Source organism: Pelobates fuscus, chromosome 10 (genome assembly GCF_036172605.1).
Source record: "Pelobates fuscus isolate aPelFus1 chromosome 10, aPelFus1.pri, whole genome shotgun sequence".
NCBI classification, from domain to species: domain Eukaryota; kingdom Metazoa; phylum Chordata; class Amphibia; order Anura; family Pelobatidae; genus Pelobates; species Pelobates fuscus.
The window spans coordinates 73,614,713-73,627,474 of record NC_086326.1 but is presented as its reverse complement, the minus strand read 5'-3'; the positions used below and the strand labels follow the sequence as shown (position 1 = coordinate 73,627,474).

Genomic DNA, 12,762 nt, shown 5'->3' with positions numbered 1-12,762 from the left:
CTGAGGAAGGCTGAACTTGATGGACACAAGTCTCTTTTCAGCTATGTAACTGTGTAAGATGCTGATTGCCAGTCCTGCAAAGATTGCAAAACCACAAGAGGAAATACCTCATGTGGCTTTCTAGAGGTGTGCTTAAGGACACATGTATACACTTCAAAGAAGGTTACATGAATCTTGATTGTCAGGGGGGTATTTCACAGTGCCTGTCCCTGGTTTTCTTTTTAAAATGTATTATTTACATGAAATACTACACTATTTGGGTCTGTTTTTATTCTCTCTCTCCTATTTATATACTTAAATTGCAGGTGGTCATATGAGTAATAAAGTACATATATCCCATTTGTATTCCACTTGCACTTTTGTGTAATAGCATTGGTTATATATTTGGCATATACAATTCTGATTTGTGCCACAGACATTTTTGTTGATATGTTTGGCACTTTGAATTGAAAGAGGCAAATCAGTCTACTTGGCAGTGCCTTATAATTAGCACTATATAGACAGTTGCACTTGCTCAGAAAAGGCCATGTTTACTATTGTCAGTCTGCAGGGACAGTCTTTTTGCACCATAACCACTATACTGTAGTGGTTTTACTTACAAGGAATAAAATAAAAACTTCTAAAAGGTAACACATTAACACGATATTTACTAAAGTGAGAATGGTCAGGAATTCAAAGTGAATTTCAGATTTAGTCCAATAGCCTAGAAACAGCCAAAAAAGTAGATTTACTCTAGCTGATATAGATTAGCAAGATGTGCAAAGTAAATCCCTTTCCTCCACTCCCAAAAAGCACAGTGACCACGCCGTGAAATTGCAGAAGTAACTTAAATAAATGCAACATAAAAGTACATTCACAAAAACTAAAACACTCATCAGAACCCAATTAAATCACCAGTAGAATAGGTGCACATTGTCTCCTTACGCATTCTGGAGTAGGTACATTATTTAGTATTTAATAAGACATTCTTTTGTATTATAAGTCAAGGGCAAACATGTTAACTACTGCATGCATGAGACATCACATTTCAAATAATTCTAAGAATTATTTGAAATGTCTGTAAAACATTTAAAATTACAGTGCACATAACTAAGTGAAAACTTTTTTGTTTACAAATATTTTAGCTAAAAATATCCTATTTTAGGCAACAAAGTAAAATTTCTATCCAAGGTTTTCTGTCACAAGAATCTTATTTCCCCTCTCATCAAATTCTTGCTGCTGGAAGTCTTCAGAAATCCTTTGTCACGTTGGGGAAGATGGTCCAATCTGTCTTGGACTGTGCCACAACTCAACTGACACAAGATGACTGATATTGACATCAATACAGTAAGTGGACAGATAATCAATACACCAACAAGCAAGTAATTAGCATCATGGATTGCAGATTGTGGGGCTGGCAGAGGCACCGGTACAGACTGAGGATTATAGTCAACCGAAAACATGCACCTTAGAAAGTGCAGCAAATTATTCAACTCACAAAACTACAGAATTTTTTCAAAAGAACAAAACCTCCTGGATTTCATTTACATTATTCCCATGAATTAACTTCCAGTTGCAAGAATATCTATTCACACAAGTTACATGTGACATCTCCAAAACTGCTATTCTTGCAGGTAGTCTTCTGACAAAACAATGTTTTCAAGGATATAATTTTTCAATGTAGGGTAATAGCTGCTTGATCCAAGGATTAATCTGACTGCCATTCTGGGGTCAAGAAGGAATTATTTTCATAGTTTGTTGCAAGTGCTTCAAACTGGGTTTTTCTTGCCTTCTTTTGAATCAACAGCAAAAAACAAATGTGAGGAAGGCTGAACTTGATGGACGCAAGTCTCTTTTCAGCTATGTAACTATGTAATGTTTGCTAATTAAAAAACAAACAAAAAATAAAAAATATACATTAACCTCGACACAAAAAAAAACATGTCCAGTGTATATTGAACCCTCATTCATCTTTCAGGGTGTGACAAGCGTGGCCTCTTATTTGTACTTGCATGGCCCCAGTCTCCCCTGTTTGTGGTCACAGTTTCATCTAAGACATCAGGAAGTTTGGTTCCTGTAGGGGATGAGAGAGCTGCTGCTGTGGTGGAGTGTGCTTGTTCTTCATAAAGTTGCTGCTGAGTTGCTGCCACAATGTCCCTAAACCCACTCTCAACATCCTGCTGAATGCATTGTGTCGCCTCTGTGACTTGCACCAGGGCACTCCTTATATCTTCCTGTTGTGCTCTGAGATCTTGTAAGCAAGTCAAAATATTCTGCAAAATACTGTCACGATATTTGTCGATTTCCAGCAATTCGTCTTCCCCATTACTCATACTGTCCACGTGTGTATCAACTGCCTTTTCAAAGTCCATGCCAGCCCCTCTCTGGAGAGACTGAGGTGGTCTTCTTTGTTGGCATGCAGGTGGCATTTGATGACTAGGACTTCTTCCTTTCCTCAGTTTTGTTAGAGTTTGGGATGCAGACTTTGTTTCTGCCAAGTGGCCATCATCTGTAAGAGGCAGGTTGTCATGCAGTGCTGGCTCTTGCTCATTTTGTTTTTGCTCTATTGGTATTTTAGTTTTTTCCTTGTCTTGCTCTTTGCTTCCAGATGCTAAAGGCAACAATGTGAGGGATGCCGGTATACTAGTTTTTTCCGTTTGTCCTGAAGGTGCACTCTGACAAGCCATGTTAGTCACAACAGTCGTGTAATTAATGGTGGTTGCTGAGGAATCATCAGATTTTGATGTTGTATTTTAGGAACTTCTCTGAAAGATAAAAGAGAAAAAAAAAATATAAGTACCAACAACACATCCAGAAAAATCACATCCATCCAGATACTCTTGACCAGTCACCCACATGCTGACTCATTATTTTGACATTGCTAAATTTCATCTGTGAATACACACATGCCCTAGAACAAAGCAGAAGGAAACGCGCAAAGAAAAGCATTGGCGGTGTAGCGCATTGTCTCCCAATGTTCCACGTGGGTATGACTGGAGCGGAAGACAATAAGAATGAAGGAAGATTCCTGAAGGCGAGGTCAAAGTCTGTTCCAAGGTCAGAGTTAAAGAATGGAAAATATATCCGAAGCGTATATAGGGGCAAATCCTAAAAACACAGTCAGGGAACATAAGTGTAACGGATCGCCTGGCACCCCGACTGGGTAACTCCATTAAAGGATGCTCCTAGCGTTTCCTGAGGACTCCAAGTACTCTGGCAGACACCACTATCACCGAATCAGAGAGGCATATAAATCCTCTCAAGCATAGGAATGCTGTAGACAGTTGAATAGGAACCATACGAATAGGTTTTCAATCCTAGCAGTCAAACTGGAACAGCATACAATAAATCCTTCCCCAATAATGAGACGACACTTCACTTTGAGGGTTAAACAGGAACTGACCGTACTAGCACATACAGTCTCTTTTATTCCCAATCCACAAACATAGTACAGCCCACAGGGTTGGACAAAACAACCAATCAATCGGTACAATACACACAGACACTCCCACACAAAATCCTCCCCTCTGCCTGTAATAGGATTACTGAACACAATGGGTAATCTCATTATCACAGGCAGAGGAATACAGTTTTATAAAAAATATCACAGGGACCCCAAAACATGCAATAACCCCATATATCCAAAATTCACCCAGATCCATTCAGTAGTTTGGAAGATACAGTTTAATGCAGATTCCGCAGAACATATACAGATTATATAAAAAATAATTACTGTATAATGTGTCCCCTGTTGTATAGTTTAAAACTACTGCACGATGTCTTTGTGTGCCAAATACCGGCGAGATGGCACCGTGTAGAAAAGTCACAACAATGTCTGTGAGTTAAAATGGCCGCCATCCATTGTTCTCACCACGTGCCTCTGATACATGAAATGGTGGTCACCCAGTAACTCCACAGTATGTCCCCAGATGGTTCTTAAAGGGCCAGTAAGGTCATACATAATCCATTATGCCCAAATATTGTACTTGAAGGGCTATATCTCCCAGGGACCATAATCACAGGGCAGGAGGCGAGCAAGCAGTCCCCTCCAGGAAACTGGGGCAGCCTCTGGTGCAGGGTCCAGTCCACTACAATAAGCAAATGGTCAAATCTGAAGAATATATAGACACACCAAATAACACACTATCTGAGAGCACAGAACAACTGAGCAACTTGCTCAAGTCATTCTGTGCTTTTAGAAAGTGTCTGTACAGCCCACACTCCTTGCCGGCCTCCCCGCACTGCCCCTAACTCCCAGTGTGAGCTGCACAGGACTGAGCACCGCTGCTCAGAGATGACCAGGAACCCGCTGAATGCCCCCACTCTTTCCCGGGAAGTATACTGCAACAGAAGGTAAGCATCTGGAATAAAATAACAGAACCACATCAACTAATATCAAATATAAGCAAACAAATAACCATTGCAAAATCGATATGTAACATGGTTGCAAATAAGGCCAAAGAATTAAGCAACCTATTATTTGCTGATTTGAACCAGCTGTATGCATTTAAAGGGATATACATCACTTGACACAGGATAGTGTTTGCCGTTTTCAAATAATTCTAAGAAGGAGTTAGGGGTATAAGGTAGGGTTAGAGAATTGCCAAAGTCCCGTATTTCAGAAGTGCCGAACCAAATGTTTGCCCATGTACATTCCTAGCTGTCAGATGGTGGGTGGGGAAGTGGAAGGTCTGGGAGGCAGAGCCATCCTGCGCTGGATCACAGACTTTAGGCCTAAACTGTTCATGAACACTTTAACCCCTGATGGTAAAGTTTTGGGTACCTCCTGGCACCATAACAACCTCACTTCCAGTTAGTTGTTATGGTGCCCAAAATGTGTCTATAATCTCAATTAGGTTATAAAGCCAGGATGTCCTGGGTGCCATCTTACCTGTACAGGATGAAAACATTCAGAACTTGTTTAACCTCTTGATACAAGATTTTTACGCAGGACATCCTGACATTACTTCAGTGGATTGAGTAAAGGAATGCCCAATTAGCCAACACAGATGTAATGGTCAGGTGTCCAGGGGTGTGTTTACCCCGAGGCAAACAAGGCATTTGCCTTGGTCGGCACTTTCTGGGGGGTGGCAAAAAAAGCCACCCCCCAATCGCCCTGGCAAATGCCTTGCCAGCCTCTTGTCCTGGGGGGCCCAGGAACTGGTTGGGGGGCCACCTCAGTGCCCCCCTGACTGGCAGCGGTGGAATTTTCCGGCAGGTGGCGAGGGAGCACTGATACTCCTGTTCAGCTCCCTCGCACAGTGATGTCGGAGCCGGAATATGACGTCATTCCGGCCACGGCATCACTACGCGGTGCGTGAGGGAGCTGAACAGGAGGATCAGTGCTCCCTCGCCGACTGCAGTCACTGGCCGGCCGCCCAGCAGCCCCACTGTGCCACAGGGATAGTGATAATCCACCCCAGCATTCACAAAGGTAGGGAGGCTGGGGGGATTTAATTCGAAATAAATGCGAGTGCGTTAGTGTGTGTGTGTGTCTGTTAGGGAGCGTGTTACTATGTGTGTGTCTGTTAGGGAGAGTGTATCCGTGTCTGTCTCTGTTAGTGAGTGTGTTAGTATGTGTGTCTGTTAGTTAATGTGTGTATGTCTGTTAGCTAGTGTATGTGTGTCTGTCAGTGAAAGTGAGTGTATATAGGTATGTGTATTGAGAAGGGGAGGGGTGCCTGAGTTTTGTCATGCCTAGGGCAGCACAAAACCAGGATACACCACTGCAGGCAGGGCCGCCATCAGAAATTTTGGGGCGCCTGACAAAGCACAAGGTCTAATAAATATAGTGTGTGATAGTGCAGAGTGTGTGTAAATGTTTAGTGAATGCAGAGAGTGTGTTAGTGTGTAGCGGATGCAGAGTGTGTGTTGTATTAGAGGATGCAGTGTGTGTGTGTGTGTGTGTAAATGTGCAAACTAGAGGGGGGGGGAGGGGCATTTTCACATGAAATTTAATTAAATGTTTCTCCCCCTCCCTGCTTCTTACCTGTGTCCAGGGAGGGGGGAGATTCCATTACCTGGTGGTCCGGTGGCGCCCCCGGCTCAGTGCTACCGTAGAGGGGGCCCTTCACATTCAGTTCATTTCCTCCAATAACTCTTGCGAGACCCGCATGCCGCACAGAGCGTTGCCATGGTAACCTGTGGCTGCGGGTCTCGCGAGAGGTATTGGAGGAAATGAACTGAATGTGAAGACGCAGTGTGTTGGGCCCCCTCTGCGGTAACAGGGAGCCCGCAGCTGCACACATAGATAGCGATATTCGCTATCTATGTGTGCAGAGAGGGAATGTGGGGCCCGGACAGCAGTGGTTGTCACCCCTGACTGCAGGTGTCCACATGTAAAAAAAATCTGAATTATTCAAGGACCACTATAGGCACCCAGACCACTTCAGCTTAATGAAGTGGTCTGGGTGCCAGGTCCCTCTAGGATTAACCCTTTCTGCTATTTTTACAAATGGGTTAATCCAGCCTCTAGTGGCTGTCTCATTGACAGCCGCTAGAGGTGCTTCCGTGCTTCTCACTGTGATTTTCACGGTGAGAAGACACCAGCGTCCATAGGAAAGCATTATGAATGCTTTCCGATGAGACTGGCTGAATGCGCATTCAGCCAATGACGGGGAAAGGAGGAGAGTCCCCAGCGCCGAGGGAGCCCGGCGCTGGAAAAAAGGTAAGGGATTAACCCCTTCCTCCCCCTAGAGCCCGGCGGGAGGGGGGACCCAGAGGGTGAGGGGGACCCAAGGACCCTATAGAGCCAGGAAAACGAGTAAGTTTTCCTGGCACTATAATGGTCCTTTAAGTAGTTTTTTTGTGTAGTACAGTTAAATTAGAACTGGCACTGAGGTATGTGTAATGCTTTAATATTACTAAAATAATATATATATATATATATATATAGACACACACATAGACATAGACACTATGGTGCATTGCCTTGATGGCTGTCAGATGGGGCCATTCCTGCATTCAATATATGATATGATATGATATAATATAATGGAGTAAAATCCCTCCCAGCCCAGAACTAATCAGACCCACTCTCCTTGCAGCCTGGGGAAGCCATGTGATAACATGGGGCCCCTGGGCAGCCTTATTGGGGAGCTGGCTGCTATAGAGGGCTGTCATTCCTATCCTGTCTCTGCAGGACTGCGCCCCCATCACGCTCAGTCATAGCTGTGCAAGCGGGAGCGCGCACAGCACTCTTCGCAGAGATAGGAGACCGCTCACCGATGCCGCACGGATCCCTCCGCCGAACGCTCCGCACAGCTTCCACCAGGCAGAGAGCTCACGGTCAGTCACGTGACGCACACACTGTTCTTTGGGAAAGAGGGGGTATACTCGCTCTCGTACAAGATTACGGGGACCGTGGAAACATCGCGAGACTTCATCCTTCGCTTTCACTGGGAGGGTTCTCTTAGGAATCTTCTCGCCTTGGGAAACCACAAGCCACGTGATGGTGTGAATCTCCACAGCGTGGAGATTGAGATCTGAGGGTTCTATATAGAATGCAGTGTTATAAGTGTCTTCTTATTTAATACACAGTCTTTAATCATTCTGAGCAAAGCTATATAAATAATTCAACATAAAAAAAAATCGGGTGGGGGCTATATTACAGTTTGCCAAACTTTGAAAGGAAATCATTTGGAGAAAAATGATCTTCCTATATTTCAATACATTTTTACAGATAATGCATTAAAAATAACGCAACACTGTACAAAATGGCAACTTTAACCTTCTTGTAGACACACTGTTTAGTGGGTTTTCCCATAGCTGCAGGCTGACTCATCAGGAAGACACGTCCGACTGATAGTCTTATTTCCAGAGGGAGATTATTTCTTCCCACAGATAGAGTACATGCGCACACATTCGTATATGCCTCCCCGTGCAAGTGTGCTCAGCGCAGCACAAAATCACAGAATTTTCTATACAGGTAGTGTTTCAAGCTGAAACGCTGCATGTACACATTGCTTGCCCTGTATCCCTATCTTTTGACGTACCTATGTATAGGCATGGTGTCCATTAAGGAATGTAGAGATGCACGAAATAGGCTAAAAACATAAAAAATGTGCTTTTTTGTTTTTAAGAATTTGTGCAGTACATAAATGGCAATATCATGGAAAAAGTTAAATCATAAAAATATGTATATTTCTCTATTAACCATGTTAGCGGTATTCCCGAGCGTGACTCGGGGTTAATTTTCGCTGCCAGAAGCGGTAACCCCGAGTCACGCTCGGGGTAGATAACAGAGCTGGCAGCGGAGTCTCCTTACCTTCTCCTTGCGATCCAGCGATGTCCCCGCGCTGTGATTGCCGGTGAGAGCCCCGGCGGATGCCTCCATCTGACTTCCTGGTTCCGTCTCTGTGAGCCGCAGAGGCTCATGGGGGCGGAACTGGGCGGGTAATTCAAATGTTTCAAGCATAAAAGTGACACACACACATAAAGTTAGGTGATACAGTGAAATCCTGTCAGATTACATTGCATCACCTCAGATTTGACACAGTATCACCTCAGATTTGAAATTTGATCATCCTACACTGCCCTGCCTGCCCTTTTTGCTGTAATTTCTGCCCATAAAATACATTTTTTACCATGGCATCAAAGCGTCACTTTAGCATCTCCAAAGCGGGTTTGGATCAGATGAGTGACAGCGGCAGCGACACAGAGCCCCTCGCAGAATTGAGCGACTGCGATAGCGATTCGTGGCAAGATTCGTCATCCGACTCTGACAGTGACCAGAGAAGTGGCGACAGCGACGATTCTGCACCCGAGCTCAGTGATGTGCGCACTTGGTGCCTTATTGATTGCGGTATGGATGAGGTACCGCCGCCAAGATTTCCGTTTACTGGATCACCTGGGATGAAGGTAGACGTTGAGCACAATGATCCTTTGGCATACCTAAAATTATTTCTCACAGATGACGTCATTGAAAAGATTGTCACGGAGACAAATCGCTACAACGAGCAGCAATCAGCTACTCTGCATAGCAAGTTTTCCAGGAACAGAAAATGGGAACCGGTATATTATTTATTAGATTATAATTCATGATTTTATGTTTCGAACTTTATCACATCTGAGAGTACTTTTGGTCAGGTTTAAGAAAGTAATTACTGGCCTACAATACATAACACCAAATTTCCATGCAAAAAAATGGTACCGCTTTTGGTACAAAATTCCTGACATAATCATACCGCCAGGGAGGTTAAACCCCCATAATTCATTCTGTTCTACAGGATGTAACACCTCATGTCCTGTGATTGTGCTGGGGGTTGAACGGAAGGTAATGGTGAGTATTTCACAGGCAAATACCAAAATAGAAACAATTAAGATCATTTTATGTAGCATTCCACATGTTCAAAATACAAAGAAATGCATAATTTAAGGGACATTGCAAGCATCATAACTTTTACAGCACACTGTAGTCATTATTTTGCCAGGAGAGCCCTGGCATCCCCCCCCAATGTAAATAGTTAAACCTTTAGCATTGGGGGATGCTAAGGCATTATGGTGTCAGGAATGTTTCTTTAATCACAAGTAGCTCATTGGAGGCTGATTGTCCTGCCTTCGCTTGAGGCTCAGCAGGGCCTTCGCTACCGTAAGGTGGCACAGGCAGCAATCCAGGCGAGACTGTGTGGATAGTGCATTCATAGGTCTGTGGGGAGATCAAACATTAACCTCACTGGCACAGTACACCTGCTATACTGTAGGGTCAAGAAGAGCTTCTGGTCCGCACCCTTTGCGGTGTGCAGACCTGGTGTTTGACTCCTGTGAGCTCCAGGTAATTACCCCTCCCTGGCCAAAGCTAACAAGAGGTGGAATAAACTTTCTTTTTTTTTATAATATATAAATTTTTATAACAATAAAACACCTTATTAATTTAATCTTATTGTTATTAATTTTTTATCATTATTATTGGCATTTATTATCATATTAGACAAAGTGTTACAAATACTTACACAATTTTTTATTCTATTTTATTGTTTGTGTACACAGTACACAACTTTTGAAATATATGAAAATAGTGAATGTGCAATCATACATAACAGACATCATGTGGATAGAGCATGATACCGAAATGAAACAGTACCGTGATCAGCTTTCCCTTGGGATATGTTATACATCTACAAACTATGAAATGCCCTAGTATGGCCAGTTTAGGGGAAATAACTATCTATATATGGCTTAGTTTCATAGGCCCTCTTCGGCTGAATAGTGTGAAAGATGACTGTGGTCCCGAACTTCTGACCAGAGTTCAGGTGGTGTGGCTAACAGTGAGAGACACTAGACGCTTACCTGCAGAGCTGAAAGCCAACTTTGTAAAACTCTGCAAAATTAACCGTTTTCCAGCCCAAGCAGGTCCGAATTTTCCTGACCCCCTAACAGAGATGAACCTGGGGCGTAAAAATAAGAAGTTTCGCCCTCTAGAGACCCCGAAATTACCAGACATCAGGCTTTCTTTTAAGAGGCCTGCTGCCGCTGGTTCATCTAAAATGTTGCCCGCAGCTCACACTGTGGAGAAGGATTAGGAGGCATCCCAAGAGGAAAGAGACATGCTCACCTCTCCAGGATCGGGCGAGATAGACTTGGACATAGACTCTGATGATGATTCCTCACCAGTCACCAAAGGTGACATGAAACACCTCCTACAAAACATCCGCTATGTCTGAAAGTTGGACCTCAAAGAGGCACAATTGGAGATAGAGAGCTCCGCCTGAAAATCACGAAGGTGTAAACAAAAGATTGAACTTAGGAGGGGCAAATACACATCACCCAAAACCAGGTGGATGACCTGGCCCAGCAAGTGCAGAAACTCTCCCGATCTGTAACCACCCTAGAAGCCTGTCCCAGAAGACAGAACATACGGGTGAGGGGAGTGCCAGAAACCATCAGAGGGGAAGAGCTGTGAGCCATATCAAAAGATTTGTGACCTCACTGGGTATAACCGGAAAGGACGCTAAAGGAATGATACTGTCACCTATTCATCCGCACATAAAAATGTGGTTAATGGCATTTACTGTCCTGACAGGAAAAGTTGTGCCGAGCAACAATACTGTCCTGACATGAAAAGGTTGTGCCGAGCAGGAATCATGCACATGGAAACCTGGTAAATACTTTTGGGGTCAAAGGCCGGCCATGGCTAATCAAAGCCACAAGAGGGTTTGTACTGAGCAGCAATCATGCACATGGAAACCTGGTAATCACCTTTGGGGTCAACGGCTGGTTACAGCCAATTGGATCCACAGGAGGGGTATTTAAACCCAATTCCTCTCTTTGCCCTGTCATGGTTTCATGCCTATGGTTATCCGAAAGTGCGTTCCTGATCTTGATTTTCTGGTATTTGACTTTGGCTTTGTTTTGACTTCCCTGATATCTGGTATCCTTGACCTTTGGCTTTCCCTCATCTTTGTGTCTGATTCTGTGTTCCTGACCATGGCAAGTATTTTGAGTATTCTTGGCACTAACTAACTGCATTCCGAGTTCGAGAAGCAGCGACTGCCCCACAAGGAGCATCAAGAGATATAATTGCAGCTACTAGAGACATTTCAGTTTGATCGGCTATCATGTCCAAGTCCAGAGAATTGAGCACTATTAGATTTGAAGTCTGCTCTGTGTCAATCTACGGAGACTAATCATTTACCGTGCTGGCAACAAAGACAGCTAGCTCCTACTGCCAAAAAAACTCAGACGCAGCGACCCGTACTTCTGGGGAGAACACGGACCTCTCATAGTCCCGCTGGGAGCAGAGACCTTCACTCATGTCTCATCAGACGACCCAACGTCCTTCTTACGAAGACTGAACTTACCGGCTGGAAGTGCAGAGGGCAAAGGGACTTGACAGCATTTAGAAGAGAACGTTTATTCATATATTAAAAAAGCAAGCAGAATAAAATGGCGCAAGTAATCGTAAAGTGCAAGTAAAAATACCCAACAAAGTGTCCAGCAATTACACATGCAGCAACCTAAAAAGAATCCTGATACAAAATTCCCATTTACAATAAAATAGATAATTAGGTGCGCATATAATCTTAAAACACAGTGTAAAAAAGTGACAATAAAACCATTCAAATAACTAATTTAAATTGAGAAAAATTTGAAAAAAAACTCTGTTGTTTGTGTATATTATAAGATACACTGTGACATAGTGAGATAAAATAAATAACCAAATATACTTGCACTATCCTTAATTGATGATCTCAATTATCTAAAATACAAAGATACAAAAACAAAACTAGTGCAATATTGTAGTGACCAAATAATACATATAGAACTCTGTTAGAATCAAACTCACAATTGTGGAGCGGTTGTACCACTCCAAACTATACAGCACTGGGAGGATTAGACCCTTTCGATTGCTTGATGCCAATATAGAAGGTATTATGGACTCACCACCAGCCGAAAAAGTGCAGATAAATTCTTTATTCCTTAAACGGTAAAAATACATAAACAAAGGGAAGTAGAAGCTCACAGTATTTGAGCGGACCAAATCACTGGAAATGTTCAAGATACGGTCCGAGTGCGTTCTCCCTTGTATCGCCCAGCTGATCCTCGTCTATCTGTACTTGTGTGTGCTCTTCCGGGTTCGGCGCGCTACGCGTATCGACCCGCCTCTTAGGGCTTTCTCAAGCATATGCTGAGTCCTCCCATTATGCTCCTTTATATTACATAGCTGAAAAGAGACTTGTGTCCATCAAGTTCAACCTTCCTCACATATGTTTTTGCTGTTGATCCAAAAGAAGGCAAAAAAACCACTTTGAAGCGTTTCCAGTTTTGCAACAAACTAGGAAGAAA

The 12,762-nt window shown here is 43.3% G+C and overlaps 1 protein-coding gene across 2 annotated transcripts; it reads right to left on the bottom strand.

The window, feature by feature from the left end:
- Positions 1-1,893: 1,893 nt before the first annotated feature.
- Positions 1,894-7,356, bottom strand: LOC134575682 (uncharacterized). 2 transcript variants are annotated; one of them, XM_063435042.1, is made up of 2 exons: positions 7,327-7,356; positions 1,894-2,744 (listed from the first exon to the last, which is right to left on the bottom strand). In XM_063435042.1, exon 2 carries the CDS (start codon positions 2,664-2,666, stop codon positions 1,947-1,949), a length of 720 nt encoding a protein of 239 aa, XP_063291112.1. In that variant the 5' UTR covers positions 2,667-2,744; positions 7,327-7,356; the 3' UTR covers positions 1,894-1,946. The 2 variants fall into 2 exon arrangements, with proteins under 2 accessions (XP_063291112.1, XP_063291111.1); XM_063435041.1 differs by lacking the exon at positions 7,327-7,356 and adding an exon at positions 7,204-7,280.
- Positions 7,357-12,762: the final 5,406 nt, after the last annotated feature.